Below are 18,455 nucleotides of genomic sequence, written 5' to 3'. Positions count from 1 at the left end.
TCGCTGCGGTCCGGTCCCAGGTCGACGGGCACGTGCACCTTCCGCCGACCACTGGCGACAACATCGATGTACTGTGGAGACCTCACGCCCCACGTGTTGAGCAATTCGGCGGTACGTCCACCCGCCCTCCCGCATGCCCACTATACGCCCTCGCTCAAAGTCCGTCAACTGCACATACGGTTCACGTACACACTGTCGCGGCATGCTACCAGTGTTAAAGACTGCGATGGAGCTCCGTATGCCACGGCAAACTGGCTGACACTGACGGCGGCGGTGCACAAATGCTGCGCAGCTAGCGCCATTCGACGGCCAACACCGTGGTTCCTGGTGTGTCCGCTGTGCCGTGCGTGTGATCATTGCTTGTACAGCCCTCTCGCAGTGTCCGGAGCAAGTATGGTGGGTCTGACACACCGGTGTCAATGTGTTCTTTTTTCCATTTCCAGGAGTGTAGCTTCTGCAGTTTCATTTGGTCTACTTTCTATATTTAGAAGCTTAATTTGCAGTCCTCCATTTCTGTGATCAAAGTAATGAACTATAATGGGGGCCTTTTTAATATGCCCACGGTTGCTAGCTTGTTGATTCAACAAGGAAGAAGAAAGCCTCAAGGTAAATGGATCCTGGTTCCCCTACCGCAGCGAACGACCGTTGCAGGTAGTTGGCGCCAGGTACATATAGTCTGCGGCCGCGAGCTCGGCTCCAGTCCACCACCAACAGTGGAGGGTGAAGCTTTGACAATACCAGTCACTTTTGTTCACGAAACATCAGAAAAATCATGAGACGAACGTCGGCCAAAGAACCCGAGACAGAAGCCAACAGACAGTTCGTTAACATCAATGCCTTAACGCATTCGTATAAAGTTACGTCTTCTGTTAATCTGGACGGTACATTGGCTAGGAAGTTATTTATTGTGCTCCAAGAAGTTGGAGGAGCTCTCAGGAAAATGGGCATAAGAGAACTACAACTATGGTATAAGTACTGCTTTTGGCCAGTGGCTGGTCAAAATAACTTTATTTTGCTTGATTCTTGGTCTTCGTAAAAATTCATACTCCTTTAGAGCAAAATATGCCTCCTGAAAAGTATGTCACATTGCGGTTCATACCATTTGGAACCACTGAAAGAACTCAGCTTATGGATGTTTTGTTCCTGTGTCTATAAAACATGTTATCACACTATCTGCAGCTAAGCCCTAAAGGACAGCCAGATTCACGATAAGCTCCACGACAGACTGTTTCTCATTCGGTTGCATACCATTCCATCGGTTCTCATCACGCCGTTACACCAACATGAATCTACATGCATTCTTTAAGAGTGGATACCTAGTTGAACGTCCTGCACGATTTGTAACTGCCAAGAGTTCGCCTTCAATCTTGATGGTGCGAACCTTTGCGATCACTGTGGAGCCCCATTTTTCATTGTATGTTGATGGGACAAATTAATGGTTTGTTTTGTACATTTCTTGAATTTCGACGATGTCCATTTTGTGACGTATAATACATACATCCCATAGAAGGGTGATCTCAGCACCTCCCAGACACTCAATTTCTGTCGTCCTAGTTAATAAAGATTGAACTTACGATATCGCACTCGACGAGTACCTTGTTATATGAGGTGTGTTTTTTCAGTAAGTACCGTTTTGAAATTAAAAAAGATGTGCTAAGATATCTCAATAGTTTTATTTTTACATGAAAGCTTGTACATTAATCTACTTTTCTATATAATTTCCGTCAATATTGAGGCACTTGTCATAACGTTGTACCAGTTTTTGAGTACCCTCCTCATAGAAGTCTGCCGCCTAACTTGTTAACCACTGCATCACCACTGTTTTGACTTCGTCATCGTCTTGAAGACGCTGACCGCCCAGGTGTTTCTTCAGGTGCAGCAACAGATAGTAGTCACTGGGCGCAAGATCGAAAAGATGTGATGAGATCTGTGGTCTGATTCGCCACATGCGGAAGGGCATTGTCTTGCAGCAAAATGATGCCCTTGCTCAACTTGCCACGTCTTTTGTTCTAAATTGAAAAGCGCAGATAGTGCAATGTCTTATAGTAAGCTGCTGTATTGATTGTCTCATTACGAGGCAGAAATACCACAAGCAATAACCCTTTTCTGTCCCAAAAAACTGTGCACATGATTATCTGGGCAGAAATTGTTTGCTTAAACTTCACTTTTCTTGGTGAACCTGAATGCCGCAATTCCATGGACTGTTGCTGTGATTCTGGTGTGACGTAGGCCACCCATGTTTCATCGCCCGTAACAATTTGGCTTAAGAAATCATCACCGTCGTTGTGGTACCGCTCAAGGAAAGTCAATGCACTGTCTAAACGTTTGGTTTTGTGCACATCCGTCAATATTTTCGGTACCCAACGCGCGCATAATTTTCGGTAATTCAAGTGCTCGGTCACAATGCCATACAAAACACTACGAGAAACATTAGGAAAGTCATCCCGCAAGGAGGAAATCGTAAAGCGTCTGTTTTGTCTCACCTTATTGACCACTTCCTGCACCAAACTTTCATTAACGACCGAATGACGAACACTCCATTGTACATCATGCACATTTATGCGGTCATCTTTAAATGCTCTCACCTACTTTCTTACCATCATATCACTCATAATGTTTTCTCCGTAAACTGGACGGATTTCACGATGAATATCGATCGCTTTTAGGCCTTTAGCACTAAGAAACCTTATAACAGTCCGTACTTCACAGCCGGCGGGACTCACGATTATCGGAGGCATCTTAAACACCCAATACACAACGTAAACAAGGAAGAATCAGACTGTAATGGCGTCAGTGCGTAGACAACAGATGTAGGTACCCAGTGCGCATGCGCAGAATGCCGACCGCAGCGCTGCGGCCACGGTGTGGCAAAACGGTACTTAACTTAAAAAACACTCCTCGTACATCTCAGACTCTTTAAACGTGAACGTGAAGGCAAGTTATATTTGTGAGCAGTAAGAAACCCACCACTATAGATGGGTGCGTGGAGTTTTTGGCAAAGGTGAAGAGCAGAAATGTGACGTACCTTGCTCGATGTCCTGGTACTTGTCAAAGGGCCTCAGGCCGTTCTCCCTGGAGAGGCCTCCGAAGGCGTAGATGAGGTGTGTGCAGAGGTAGGGGTTGATATTCTGCGGGGTGAACTTGGCGGTGCCGGGCCGGTACACGGACCAGTTGGTGTAGTAGCACACCACGCGCTTCCCGCCGCTTGAAGCCGGCGCCCGCTCAGCCGTACTCTTCTTGGCTGCAACATGTTGTGACATTATTGATAAATAGCCAGCAGCCGCTCTTAATAAAGCTAAGTAGCTCGTTACCAGTTTATAATCAACAGATTCTTCATCAGACGCCTCCTCATGTTTAAAATTACGTAGATGTTGCGCGTGCGCTCTACTTCTACAGCCACACACTGCACACTACCTTAAGGTGTGTGACGGAGGGCGGAGGGTACTTCTGGTACCACTCCCTTCCCCCCCCCCCCCCACACACACCCTTTCTAGTTCTACCATTAAATGGTGCATAAATTTGTAATCTCCCGGATTTTCTCGTTGCAGTAATTTCGCGACACGTATTTTTAAGGAAGTAATGCATTACTCACCACTCCTGGAACGTACTCTCTAGGAATTTATATCGTAAACCTCTCCGCCGCGCGGGATTAGCCAAGCGGTCTCAGGCGCTGCAGTCATGGACTGGGCGGCTGGTCCCGGCGGAGGTTCGAGTCCTCCCTCGGGCATGGGTGTGTGTGTTTGTCCGTACGATAATTTAGGTTAAGTAGTGTGTAAGCTTAGGGACTGATGCCAGCAGTTAAGTTCCATAAGATTTCACACACATTTGAACTTTTTTTTTAAACATTTTGAAACCTCTCCGTGATATACAACACGTCTCGTGTTGTATCGTTGGCAATTAGCTACGACCTTCTGGCGTTGCTGGCTTTTTATAGACATCAACATCAGGGTGATTCCGACGTCATCCACCAGGTCTTTTTATACAGGGTGGTCCATTGATCGTGACCGGGCCAAATATCTCAGGAAATAAGCGTCAAACGAAAAAACTACAAGAACGAAACTCGGCTAGCTTGAAGGGGGAAACCAGATGCCGCTATGGTTGGCCCGCTAGATGGCGCTGCCATAGGTAAAAAGGATATCAACTGCGTTTTTTAAATGGGAACCCCCATTTTTTATTACATATTCGTGTAGTACGTAAAGAAATATGAATGTTTTGGTTGTGATAGAGGGCGCTGTAATAGTCAGAAACGCATAAGTACGTGGTGTCACGTAACATTCCGCGAGTGCGCACGGTATTTGCTTCGTGTTAAAATGGACCGTTTAACAATTGCGGAAAAGGTCGATATCGTGTTGATGTATGGCTATTGTGATCAAAATGTCCAACGGGCGTGTGCTATGTATGCTGCTCGGTATCCTGGACGACATCATCCAAGTGTCCGGACCGTTCGCCGGATAGTTACACAATCACAAAGCGAAAAAAGTGGTCCAACTAAAACATTCATATTTCCTTACGTATTACACGACTATGTAATAAAAATTGGGGTTCCTATTTTAAAAAACCCCCCCACGAACCATGGACCTTGCCGTTGGTGGGGAGGCTTGCGTGCCTCAGCGATACAGATGGCCGTACCGTAGGTACCACAACGGAGGGGTATCTGTTGAGAGGCCAGACAAACGTGTGGTTCCTGAAGAGGGGTAGCAGCCTTTTCAGTAGTTGCAGGGGCAACAGTCTGGATGATTGACTGATCTGGCCTTGCAACATTAACCAAAACGGCCTTGCTGTGCTGGTACTGCTGAACGGCTGAAAGCAAGGGGAAACTACAGCCGTAATTTTTCCCGAGGACATGCAGCTTTACTGTATGATTAAATGATGATGGCATCCTCTTGGGTAAAATATTCCGGAGGTGAAATAGTCCCCCATTCGGATCTCCGGGCGGGGACTACTCAGGAGGATGTCGTTATCAGGAGAAAGAAAACTGGCGTTCTACGGATCGGAGCGTGGAATGTCACATCCCTTAATCGGGCAGGTAGGTTAGAAAATTTAAAAAGGGAAATGGATAGGTTAAAGTTAGATATAGTGGGAATTAGTGAAGTTCGGTGGCAGGAGGAACAAGACTTCTGGTCAGGTGGCTACAGGGTTATAAACACAAAATCAAATAGGGCTAATGCAGGAGTAGGTTTAATAATGAATAGGAAAATAGGAATACGGGTAAGCTACTACAAACAGCATAGTGAACGCATTATTGTGGCCAAGATAGATACGAAGCCCACACCTACTACAGTAGTACAAGTTTATATGCCAACTAGCTCTGCAGATGATGAACAAATTGAAGAAATGTACGATGAAATAAAAGAAATTATTCAGATAGTGAAGGGAGACGAAAATTTAATAGTAATGGGTGACTGGAATTCGAGTGTAGGAAAAGGGAGAGAAGGAAACATAGTAGGTGAATATGGATTGGGGCTAAGAAATGAAAGAGGAAGCCGCCTAGTAGAATTTTGCACAGAGCACAACTTAATCATAGCTAACACTTGGTTTAAGAATCATGAAAGAAGGTTGTATACGTGGAAGAACCCTGGAGATACTAAAAGGTATCAGATAGATTATATAATGGTAAGACAGAGATTTAGGAACCAGGTTTTAAGTTGTAAGACATTTCCAGGGGCAGATGTGGACTCTGACCACAATCTATTGGTTGTGACCTGTAGATTAAAACTGAAGAAACTGCAAAAATGTGGGAAATTAAGGAGATGGGACCTGGATAAACTGAAAGAACCAGAGGTTGTACAGAGTTTCAGGGAGAGCATAAGGGAACAATTGACAGGAATAGGGGAAAGAAATACAGTAGAAGAAGAATGGGTAGCTCTGAGGGATGTAGTAGTGAAGGCAGCAGAGGATAAAGTAGGTACAAAGAAGAGGGCTGCTAGAAATCCTTGGGTAACAGAAGAAATACTGAATTTAATTGATGAAAGGAGAAAATATAAAAATGCAGTAAATGAAGCAGGCAAAAAGGAATACAGACGTCTCAAAAATGAGATCGACAGGAAGTGCAAAATGGCTGAGCAGGGATGGCTAGAGGACAAATGTAAGGATGTAGAAGCTTATCTCACTAGGGGTAAGATAGATACTGCCTACAGGAAAATTAAAGAGACCTTTGGAGAGAAGAGAACCACGTGTATGAATATCAAGAGCTCAGATGGCAGCCCAGTTCTAAGCAAAGAAGGGAAGGCAGAAAGGTGGAAGGAGTATATAGAAGGTTTATAAAAGGGCGATGTACTCGAGGACAATATTATGGAAATGGAAGAGGATGTAGATGAAGACGAAATGGGAGATACGATACTGCGTGAAGAGTTTGACAGAGCACTGAAAGACCTGAGTCGAAACAAGGCCCCCGGAGTAGACAACATTCCATTAGAACTACTGACGGCCTTGGGACAACCAGTCCTGACAAAACTCTACCAGCTGGTGAGCAAGATGTATGAGACAGGCGAAATACCCTCAGACTTCAAGAAGAATATAATAATTCCAATCCCAAAGAAAGCAGGTGCTGACAGATGTGAAAATTACCGAACTATCAGTTTAATAAGCCACGGCTGCAAAATACTAACGCGAATTCTTTACAGACGAATGGAAAAACTGGTAGATGCAGACCTCGGGGAGGATCAGTTTGGATTCCGTCGAAATGTTGGAACACGTGAGGCAATACTGACCTTACGACTTATCTTAGAAGAAAGATTAAGAAAAGGCAAACCTACGTTTCTAGCATTTGTAGACTTAGAGAAAGCTTTTGACAATGTTGACTGGAATACTCTTTTTCAAATTCTAAAGGTGGCAGGGGTAAAATACAGGGAGCGAAAGGCTATTTATAATCTGTACAGAAACCAGATGGCAGTCATAAGAGTCGAGGGGCATGAAAGGGAAGCAGTGGTTGGGAAAGGAGTGAGACAGGGTTGTAGCCTCTCCCCGATGTTATTCAATCTGTATATTGAGCAAGCAGTAAAGGAAACAAAAGAAAAATTTGGAGTAGGTATTAAAATTCATGGAGACGAAGTAAAAACTTTGAGGTTCGCCGATGACATTGTAATTCTGTCAGAGACGGCAAAGGACTTGGAAGAGCAGTTGAACGGAATGGACAGTGTCTTGAAAGGAGGATATAAGATGAACATTAACAAAAGCAAAACGAGGATAATGGAATGTAGTCAAATTAAATCGGGTGATGCTGAGGGAATTAGATTAGGAAATGAGACACTTAAAGTAGTAAAGGAGTTTTGCTATTTAGGAAGTAAAATAACTGATGATGGTCGAAGTAGAGAGGATATAAAATGTAGACGCAATGGCCAGGAAAGCGTTTCTGAAGAAGAGAAATTTGTTAACATCGAATATAGATTTATGCATCAGGAAGTCGTTTCTGAAAGTATTTGTTTGGAGTGTAGCCATGTATGGAAGTGAAACATGGACGATAACTAGTTTGGACAAGAAGAGAATAGAAGCTTTCGAAATGTGGTGCTACAGAAGAATACTGAAGATAAGGTGGATAGATCACGTAACTAATGAGGAGGTATTGAATAGGATTGGGGAGAAGAGAAGTTTGTGGCACAACTTGACTAGAAGGGATCGGTTGGTAGGACATGTTTTGAGGCATCAAGGGATCACAAATTTAGCATTGGAGGGCAGCGTGGAGGGTAAAAATCGTAGAGGGAGACCGAGAGATGAGTACACTAAGCAGATTCAGAAGGATGTAGGTTGCAGTAGGTACTGGGAGCTGAAGCAGCTTGCACAGGATAGAGTAGCATGGAGAGCTGCATCAAACCAGTCTCAGGACTGAAGACAACAACAACAACATTTTAAAAAACGCAGCGCCATCTAGCGGGCCAACCATAGCGCCATCAGGTTTCCCCCTTCAAGCTAGACAAGTTAAGTTCTTTGTAGTTTTTTCGTTTGACGCTTATTTCCTGAGATATTTGGCCCGGTCACGATCAATGGACTACTGTGTATATTCACTGATTTTCGTTGTTGCGGAAACTCCGTAGTGTCCTAGTGTTCTACAGAAAGAAACATGTAAGAAGAAGGGCTATTTTATTGTAACCGGAACTAACGACGAATTACAAAAAGTAAACAGTTTTCTACGATTAAAGCTGAATTAGTTTTGTATCACTTACATTGAAAGTCATGTCCCTTTTTTTTTCCAGAGTTCACTACTATAGAAGAATTTCATATTTAAGACGAACAGTAACGAAAATTAAACTCTAATCTTAAATTTGAAGTACAGACAGTGTAGCACACCCCACACACCTAAATATGTCGCCACGTGGATGTAGGCGAAGATGGATATAAAAAAAAAGACAAACCAATTCCAAAGCATTTGAGTCGCCATCAATGTGTAAACATCCCTCAACACTTATACGGAGCTCCTCATACTATTTTATTGCACTGGCGCGATTGGCACATTCGTCACCACTCTAAGATCTCGTCTAAATAATGTAATTCGTTTTGCTTTTCTATTGACAACACTAGACGGTAAACAGTGTCATCACTAACTTCCTGGCAGATTAAAACCGTGTGCCGGACCAAGACTCGTCCGGCCGGTGTGGCCGTGCGGTTCTAGGCGCTTCAGTTTGGAACCGCGTGACCTCTACGGTCGCAGGTTCGAATCCTGCCTCGGGCATGGATGTGTGTGACGTCCTTAGGTTAGTTAGGTTTAAGTAGTTCTAAGTTCTAGGGGACTAATGACCTCAGAAGTTAAGTCCCATAGTGCTCAGAACCATTTTTTGGACCAAGACTCGAACTCCGGACCTTTGCCTTTCGCACAGGCAAGTGCTCTACCAACTGAGATACCCAAACACGACACACGATGAGGTACTGGCGGCATTAAAGCTGTGAGGACGGGCAGTGAATCGTGGTTGGATAGCTTAGTTGGTAGAGCACTTGTCCGCGAAAGGCAAAGGTCCTGAGTTCAGGTTTCGGTCTTGCACACAGTTTTAATCTGCCAGGAAGTTTCATATCAGCGCACACTCCATTGCAGAGTGAAAATCTCATTCTGGAAACATCCCCCAGGCTGTGGCTAAGCCATGTCTCCGCAATATCCTTTCTTTCAGGAGTGCTAGTTCTGCAAGGTTGATAGAAGAGCTCCTTCGAAGTTTGGAAGGTAGGAGACGAGGTACTGGCGGAATTAAGACTGTGAGGACGTGTCGTGAGTCGTGCTTGGGTAGCTCTGTTGGTAGAGCACTTGCCCGCGAAAGGCAAAGGCCCCGAGTTCGAGTCTCGGTCCGGCACACAGTTTTAATCAGCCCGGAAGTTTCATATCAGCGCACACTCCGCTACAGAGTGGAAATCCCAGTCTAGGGTCATCAGTAAGTAGTGCAATTGCTCAGATTGCCTTCTTAATCATCTAAAAAAATTAAAAGCACGAAAGCCTGGAGAGAACGTCAGATATCTAACTTGGGTTTTGCTACACTATTTCCTATCAGTTGCTACATCCTGTGTGGGTGGCGTTTGTGACAAATCCAGTCCTACAGCTGAGACCAGTCTCAATTATACTGAAATACTGTCTCTTAACTTCAACACTCGTATAATATGGAGATAATGGCCTCGGTAGTCAAGTGAGCGGAGCACTGGACTCCACCTATGGATGACCTGGGTTCAATCGCGGATAGAGCCACGGGTTTCTCCTCGTTCCACTCCGCACAGGACGGCCCCAGGACACTCAGCCTGCTATCGAGTGAGTTCTGGGGATCTTTCTAGGGGTAAAAGGCGGCTGGGGCGACATGAGTCTACACAAAGTACCGCCAGGCCAAAGCCCACCCACAGGCTTGTGCCACAGACCTGACCTCGGGCTCTCTCCCTCCTGGAGCCGCATCGAATAGAAAAGACGCGCTCTACCTGCAGTGAGGCCGATAATCCAGCCACGGACTTGCGTTACAGCCCTTCCCTTCCACAGATTACACAGAGTGCTTCTAACAAAACTTTAAGACTTTGAAAATTTATAAAGACTTATTCATAAGACTGTCACACATAGTCCTGGCATAATTATGTTGAAACATAGATCAATTTTCGACTCGCGTTGTACCTTACAAGGGAACCTCCCTATCGCGCCCCCCTCAGATTTAGTTTTAACTTGGCACAGTGGATAGGCCTTGAAAAACTGAACACAGATCAATGGAGAAAACAGGAAGTAATTGTGTGGAACTATGAAAAAATAAGCAACATATACGAACTGAGTAGTCCATGCGCAAGATAGGCAACTTCAAGGAGCGTGTAAGCTCAGGAGCGCCGTGGTCACGTGATTAGCGTGAGCAGCTGCGGAACGAGAGGTCCTAAGTTCAAGTCTTCCCTCGAGTGAAAAGTTTATTTTCGCAAATTTATGATCTTTCCGTTCGTTCATTGACGTCTCCGTTCACTGTAATAAGTTTAGTGTCTGTATTTAGCGACCGCACCGCAAAAACGTGCGGTTAGTAGACGAAAGGATGTGCCTCTCTAATGGGAACCGAAAACGTTTGATCGCAAGGTCATAGGTCAACCGATTCCTCCACAGGAAAACAAGTCTGATATATTCTATACGACACTGGTGACGGCATGTGCGTCACATGACAGGAATATGTTGTCGACCCACCTAACTTGTACACTTGGCGAATGGGTAAAAGAATTCTTCTACCATGCCCGATTTAGGTTTTCTTGTGGATGTAATAATCACTCCCAAAAAAGTGATGAAAACATAAGAGTTTGTCACATAAACTTTAACAAATGAATGCAACAGTTTCACAGTCGCACAGTTTTCCCTGTGCTCTGTCAAAACATATGTTTTTAACGTTTTCAATTTTTTCCGTGTGTAGACCGTCAAATCCTGCCTATGTCCAAGCAAATATGAACATGTCCTGGAATTTTGGAGAGCGAACTTGATTATGTGTGAGAGCCTGAACATTCACAATTGTCTGAAAATAAAAAATTATACATTTCACTCGAGGTAAGACTTGAACCAAGAACCTCTCGTTACGCAGCTGCTCACGCTAACCAAAGGACCACGGCGCTCCTAAGTCTACCTCCTTGAAGTTGCATATCTTGCCCATGGACTACTCAGTTTGTATATTTTGCTTATTTTTTTCATAGTTCCACACAACTTCTTCCTGTTTTCTTGATTGATCTGTGTTCAGTTTTTCAAGGCCTAGCCACTGTGCCAACTTATAACTAAATCTGAGGGGGGTGCGATGGGCAGGTTCCCTTGTTAGCAACAAATCACACGCCCAAGCGCTAGCACAGATGGGCACCTTCACTGATACCGACCATACTTGCAGTGTGTTTTGGTTTGAAGAATCAAAGCCTGCGACAGATATGAAACGTAATTTTCGTATCGATTAAGGCATACGCCTTCCTAGTAGCTCTACCATTTATAAGTGATTTATCTGTTTTGACGAAACTGGGAACTCGTTAATTCATACGAAAATGGTTCAAATGGCTCTGAGCACTATTGGACTTAACATCGATAGTCATCAGTCCCCTAGAACTTAGAACTACTTAAACCTAACTAACCTAAGGACATCACACAACACCCAGCCATCACGAGGCAGAGAAAATCCCTGACCCCGCCGGGAATCGAACCCGGGAAGTTAATTCATACGCTACTGGCCATTAAAATTGATACACCACGAATGCGACGTGCTACAGACGCGAAATTTAACCGACACGAAGAAGATGCTGTGATATGCAAATGATTAGCTTTTCAGAACATACACAAAAGTTTGGCGCCGGTGGCGACACCTACAACGTGCTGACATGAGGAAAGTTTCCAACCGATTTCTCATACACAAACAGCAGTTGACCGACGTTGCCTGGTGAAACGTTGCTGTGATGCCACGTGTAAGGACGAGAAATGCGTACCATCACGTTTCAGACTTTGATAAAGGTCGGATTGTAGGTTATCGCGATTGCGGTTTATCGTTTCGCGACATTGCTGGTCGCGTTGGTCGAGATCCAATGGCTGTTAGCAGAATATGGAATCGGTGGGTTCAGGAGGATAATACGGAATTCCGTGCTGTATCCCAACGGCCTCATATCACTAGCAGTCGAGATGACAGGCATCTTATCCGCATGGCTGTAACGAATCGTGCACACACGTCTCGATCCCTTAGTCAACAGATGGGGACCTTTACAAGACAACAACCATCTGCACGAACAGTTCGACGACGTCTGCAGCAGCATGGAGAATCAGCTCGGAGACCATGACGCTCGCAGGAGAGCTTCTGAAATGTTTGGAAGGTGGGAGACGAGATACTGGCAGAAGTAAAGCTGTGAGTAGGGGGCGTGGGTCGCGCTTGGGTAGCTCAGTTGTAGAGCACTTGCCCGCGAAAGGCAAAGGTCCCGATTTCGAGGCTCGGTTCGGCACACAATTTTAATCTGCCAGGAAGTTTGATTTTAACTGTATGATATGTGAAATATTATACGTTTTGATGTAACTGGACTTTTGACGTATGCCGGAAAGGTTTAATCGGAAGTCGGATTTTCAATATTAAAATGGGGAAAATTGCGCCTGGTTCAGGTTACTTAGCAGCACAAGTGATATAAACTGAAAAGGAAGATCAAGCACTCGGTTCTCAATTATGTACGGAATTTTATTCTTTGATCACGAACTTTCTTCGCTCTCGACGCTGGCTAATGGCGGTTGCGAGCGGAATGGGGACACTTGCGTAAGTCCGGACGCCCAGTTTGCGTGTGGCGGTAGCCGCAATCCGGCAGCTATAAAAACCTGTGTTTGTCTACCGTTTATGATCCTCTTTATTTCAACAGCGATAAAATGGACTAAACACAGGAGACGTATCCAGTCGACGCGCACCTACTAAACGGAAGGCTACCACACGAGCTCTTCCACACGATTTACATTTTGGCTGGAGTTTTGAAAATTTTCAGACCTCTATCTTATATTAGAGTACTATTGCAAGAAAAAATTCGCTTTAAATTGTGTCATTTCATTACGCCAGTGCGTCACGGGAAGAAACATGTGAGCAAAGCCGTCCTCACTGAAAAAAAGAGAGACTAAGGAACATTACAGTTTCTGTTTTAAAGCTAAATTGTATTTAATACCTATGTCATTTTTGTTGCAGCTGCGTACAGAGAAAACCTAAAATCTTGTTGCGAGTATTTAATTGACAGTTCAGCAGAGAAGTTTTCGTGCTTGTAAAACTGTCATCGGAGGCCAAACTTGCAAGGTAAGTCAAACTTCACAGCGCAATACCATCAGAACCAGCTCTAAATGATAACTGTTTTCTCTTCATAATATCACTGGTAGAATGAGAAATGTTAACAAGGTTTTTTATGCATAAAGACAATGTTTATTTAAGTTAGGCTCATTCCCCAGATTGAATGATTTCCGTAATAATGAATGTTATAGTTAACGACAGTAGTCCACATACGTTGTGAAGGAACATAATTTAGGAATGAACTTAATACGCAACGCTTCATTTCGCTATTCTGAGAGAAGGGCTGAGCCTATTTTTATTGGTTTTCGGATCAGTTCATTGTCATATCTGAAGGAAATATATTATAGTGATACATAATACACAAGTACATAATTATAATAGCTTAATAAGTAGTGCACAAATGTAGCAAATGTTGTTACAATCAGATTAGATCTACATCTACATTCATTCTTCGCAAGCCACCTGACGGTGTGTGGCGGAGGATACATTGAGTACCTCTATCTGTTCTCCCTTCTATTCCAGTCTTGCACTGTTCGTGGAAAGAAAGATTGTCGGTATGCCTCTGTGTGGGCTCTAATCTCTCTGATTTTATCCTCATGGTCTCTTCGCGAGACATACGTAGGAGGGAGCAATGTACTGCTTGACTCCTCGGTGAAGGTATGCTCTCGAAACTTCACCAAAAGCCCGTACCGAGCTACTGAGCGTCTCTCCTGCAGAGTCTTCCACTGCAGTTTATCTATCATCTCCGTAACGCTTTCGCGATTACTAAATGATCCTGTAACGAAGCGCGCTGCTCTCCGTTGGATCTTCTCTGTCTCTTCTATCAACTCTATCTGGTACGGATGCCACACTGGTGAGTAATATTCAAGCAGTGGGAGAACAAGTGTACTGTAACCTACTTCCTTTGTTTTCGGATTGCATTTCCTTAGGATTCTTCCAATGAATCTCAGTCTGGCATTCGCTTTACCGACGATCAACTTTATATGATCACTCCATTTTAAATCACTCCTAATACCTACTCCCAGATAATTCACAGAATTAACTGCTTCCAGTTGCTGACCTGCAATATTGTAGCTAAATGATAAAGGATCTTTCTTTCTATGTATCACCGCTGTACATTTCATAAATGTCTCATATAAAGTGCATATCATAATTAATAGCAAAGACTGACAGGGTGAAAATAAAGGATAATAGTAGCTCGTTTCCGAGATAATTACGAGTCAATGGCTACAATCCGCCACTGGTAACTACAAATGTATAAGGGTGTGCTGGAAAGAAATGCCTCCCAATGTTTTCTGTGAAAACTCGTAAAGATTGTGGAAGAAGACAAACGGTATTAAGATTCAACATCTTCATTTTCCTGTCTACTTATTTATTTTCCAAAATAGTCATCATGGCGACGAACACATTCGTCCCAAGTGAGAGACCAGTTTGTTGATACTGTCAGTGTTTGTTTTTGTTGAAGGAGCCACAACCTAACCTCTGCTTATGATGTCCTCGAAGGTATTCTTTACGTTTTGGAAACAAATAAAAATCGGATGGGCCAAGTCGGCACTGTAACGAGAATGACTGATGACACTGGACCGAAGGTGTGGGATTGTTGCAGGTGTCGCAACGCTAGTGGTCGAGGTGAGAATGCTAGAAGTGTGGCCGAACTCTTCCAATTCGAAACTCGATTACAGCACGCAGTTGCTCGCACACCGACGTTGTTAGGTTACAAACCGCCATCTTATTCGCTACAATTCGGAGACCTCTAGCGGCAAATGGTAGAAAATACGTAAACTGAAAAATAGAGATGTAGAATGTTAATAACGTTCGTTTCATTTAAAAAGCCTTAACAGTATACACATAAAAAATTCGGACGCATTACTTTTCAGCAGTTTCTCCTATTTGAAATACAGTACTGGCCATTAAAATTGCTACACCACGAAGATGATGTGCTACCGACGTGAAATTTAACCGACATGAAGAAGATGATGTGATATGCAAATGGTTAGCTTTTCTGAGCATTCACACAAGGTTGGCGCCGGTGGCGACACCTACAACGTGCTGACATGAGGAAAGTTTCCAACCGATTTCTCATACACAAACAGCAGTTAACCGGCGATGCCCGGTGAAACGTTGTTGTGATGCCTCGTGTAAGAAGGAGAAATGCATATCACGTTTCTGACTTTGATAAAGGTCGGATTGTAGGCTATCGCGATTGCCGTTTATCGTATCGCGACATTGCCGCTCACGTTCGTCCAGATCCAATGACTGTTAGCAGAACATGGAATCCGTGTGTTCAGGAGGGTAATACGGAACGCCGTGATGGATCCCAACGGCCCCGTATCACTAGCAGTCGAGATGAAAGGCATCTTATCCGCATGGCTGTAATGGATCATGCAGCCACGTCTCGATCCCTGAGTCAACAGATGGGGACGTTTGCAAGACAACAACCATCTGCACGAACAGTCCGACGACGTTTGCAGCAGCACGGCTGCGGTTACCCTTGACGCTGCATCACAGACAGGAGCGCCTGCGATGGTGTACTCAACGACGAACCCGGATGCACGAATGGCAAAACGTCATGTTTTCGGATGAATCCAGGTTCTGTTTACAGCATCATGATGGTCGTATCCGTATTTAGCGACATCGCGATGAACGCACATTGGAAGCGTGTATTCGTCATCGCCATACTGGCGTATCACGCGGCTTGATGCTTTGGATTGCCCTTGGTTACACGTCACGGTCACCTCTTGTTCGCATTGACGGCACGTTAAACAGTGAACGTTACATTTCAGATGTGTTACGACCCGTGGCTCTACCCTTCATTCGATCCCTGCGAAACCCTACATTTCAGCAGGATAATGCACGACAGCATGTTGCAGGTCCTGTGCGGGCCTTTCTGGATACCGAAAATGTTCCACTGCTGCCATGACCAGCACATTCTCCAGACCTCTCACCAATTGAAAACGTCTGGTCAATGGTGGCCGAGCAACTGGCTCGTCAGAGTACGCCAGTCACTACTTTTGATGAACTGTGGTATCGTGTTGAAGATGCGTGGGCAGCTCTACCTGTACGTGACATCCAAGCTCTGTTTGACTCATTGCCCAGGCGTATCGAGGCCGTTATTACGGCCAGAGGTGGTTGTTCTGGGTACTGATTTCTCAGGATCTATGCACCCCAACTGCGTGAAACTGTAATTACATATCATTTCTAGTATAATATATTTGTCCAATGAATACCCGTCCATCATCTGCATTTCTTCTTGGTGTAGTAATTTTAATGGCCAGTAGTGTATAAACTTTTCTGTTACGTCCTCATATAATTGGCTCAAATTTTACCCATGGTGTATGCAGCTCGTGGTGTTGTGGTAGCGTTCTCGCTTCCCGCGCATGGGGTCCCGGGCTGATGCTCGGCGTGGTTAGGAATTTTCCCTGCCTCGAGATGACTGGGTGATGTTCAGTAGTCTTCATCGTGATAATTCATTCTCATTACGGTCGGAGGAAGGCAATGGCAAACCAACTCCGCTAGGACCTTGCCTAATACAGCGGTGCAGGTCTGCTGCATCGTCCCCTCCCCTCCTCGGAGGATGGGATCTCATTATCATCATTACCCATGGTCCGTTGTTGGAGAATGTGATTGATGTATTATGAGACAGTAGAACTTTTTGTTAGTGATGTAAGACAACAGCCAGAGCGCCAGTGGGCTCCAACGCGGATAACGCCTACACCTTAGTCCCTCAGACCACCTGAGCTCACTCGTCTGGAGTTTTAATACGGTTGAAGGATAGTTGTATAATCTTTGAGACGATCCGTTTTTACTTGAAAGATTTCGTAACTCAGTTCAGGGACGAACACAATATTGCAGCCAAATCTGAGCCTGAAACGTAAAACACCTCCTTCAACAGATACGAAAGTACAATAAATTGTAACGTCTAATGTGTTGCATTCATTGTTAAGACAGACCGTGATTGCAATCTACGTCCAATTACATGGGGATTTAATCGAAACTTTTACATTTGTAGTGACTAGGGTAATATTTGATATTAAGGCCGTAACCATACATTTGCAATAATCTTGCTAACGGATTATTTGAGGACCCACGATTGCTGGAACGTTTTTTTCTTCTATTAGCACGTATTTCCACACGTGTAAGTATTCGCTATTACTTAAGAGTGAACCTATGAAGTTGCTTTTGCTTCAAGTAAGAAAATTACACGATATCACATACAGACCATTACCGGAAATGTATCGTTTGGATATAAAATAAACTTGAATATCGGATCACTTTCAAATATGCCGCTTCTCGGTACACACAGAATTGGGTAGAGGGCGCCGCCGGCAGTTCCTTTTGTAATTAAGACATCATGTAACATTATCGTCCGACTACAACAATGACAGAGAAATTGGTCGCTCGCAACTAGGCGAGCTGGCTGTGGTGTTCCATGGGCGCGCCGGACTGTCGCCCTTGAAGAAGACGCTCTTCACCACGTAGAAGCCAACCGGTCTAGAATACTCAGAACATTGCCCATGCCACTGGTACACAGGTCAGCGCACTTTTTCTCCCCTGTGGGCGTACCGTAAGGCCGAAGGTTTGAAACCGACCCGATCTTCGAACTTATTTTACAATCAAACGGTGCATTTCCGGGCATGGGTTCCTTGTCAAAACTTCATCTACTGTTTCCTCCTATAACTTCTAGAACAGCGCTTCTCGAACTTTTTTGGAGACAGAACCCTTTTGAACTACTAAATATTATATTGGGCCCCAAAAACCTGGTTTTATGTTCATTCTTTTTGCAATAATTTAATGAAAATCGTACAAAAATAGATTCATTATTTACTACTGACTTCTACAGCTATATAAAAAACAACACACAATATATACAATGACACTGTACTGATTGCACTGTAAATTGAAAAACTGTTTAATGTTAGGCCTCCTCAGAATTTTCGTGTGTCAATCGAAATTTTCGATTTCATATAAATTTTGGCCAGAATTTTCGTACTCAAACTAAATATTCATCAGAAGATATTTTTGCCCATATTTGATCGCCAAAACACTATTTTTCTGGTAATATATTTTTATTTTTCAAATCGATTCATTTTACAACATCGATCTTGAACTATGAAAATTAGTAATCACAGTTGTCAACAACGCATGTTTTACTATTACGGATAAAATGGAAGGTTTATAACGCAGAGCAGTTATTCTACACTGCTCAACAAAAGTTTGGAATACTGTCATAAAATGTAGTCTACAGAACTAGAGGTATCACTGACCTAG

The 18,455-nt window shown here is 44.0% G+C and overlaps 1 protein-coding gene and 1 long non-coding RNA gene across 2 annotated transcripts in view; one reads left to right on the top strand and one right to left on the bottom strand.

The window, feature by feature from the left end:
• Nucleotides 1–18,455, bottom strand: part of LOC126297427 (uncharacterized) — a 479,132-nt gene that overhangs the window by 267,749 nt on the left and 192,928 nt on the right. Inside the window, exon 3 of the mRNA XM_049988246.1 lies at nt 3,026–3,241. Coding sequence (XP_049844203.1) covers nt 3,026–3,241 — 216 coding nt within the window. The remainder of the gene's footprint in view (nt 1–3,025; nt 3,242–18,455) is intronic.
• LOC126297428 (uncharacterized) overlaps nt 12,887–18,455 on the top strand; it is a 245,256-nt gene continuing 239,687 nt past the window's right edge. The window contains exons 1-2 of the long non-coding RNA XR_007552522.1: nt 12,887–12,988; nt 13,092–13,196. This is a non-coding gene — a long non-coding RNA (uncharacterized LOC126297428). The remainder of the gene's footprint in view (nt 12,989–13,091; nt 13,197–18,455) is intronic.

Source organism: Schistocerca gregaria, chromosome X (genome assembly GCF_023897955.1).
Source record: "Schistocerca gregaria isolate iqSchGreg1 chromosome X, iqSchGreg1.2, whole genome shotgun sequence".
NCBI lineage: Eukaryota > Metazoa > Arthropoda > Insecta > Orthoptera > Acrididae > Schistocerca > Schistocerca gregaria.
This window is presented reverse-complemented; position numbering and strand designations above follow the sequence as displayed.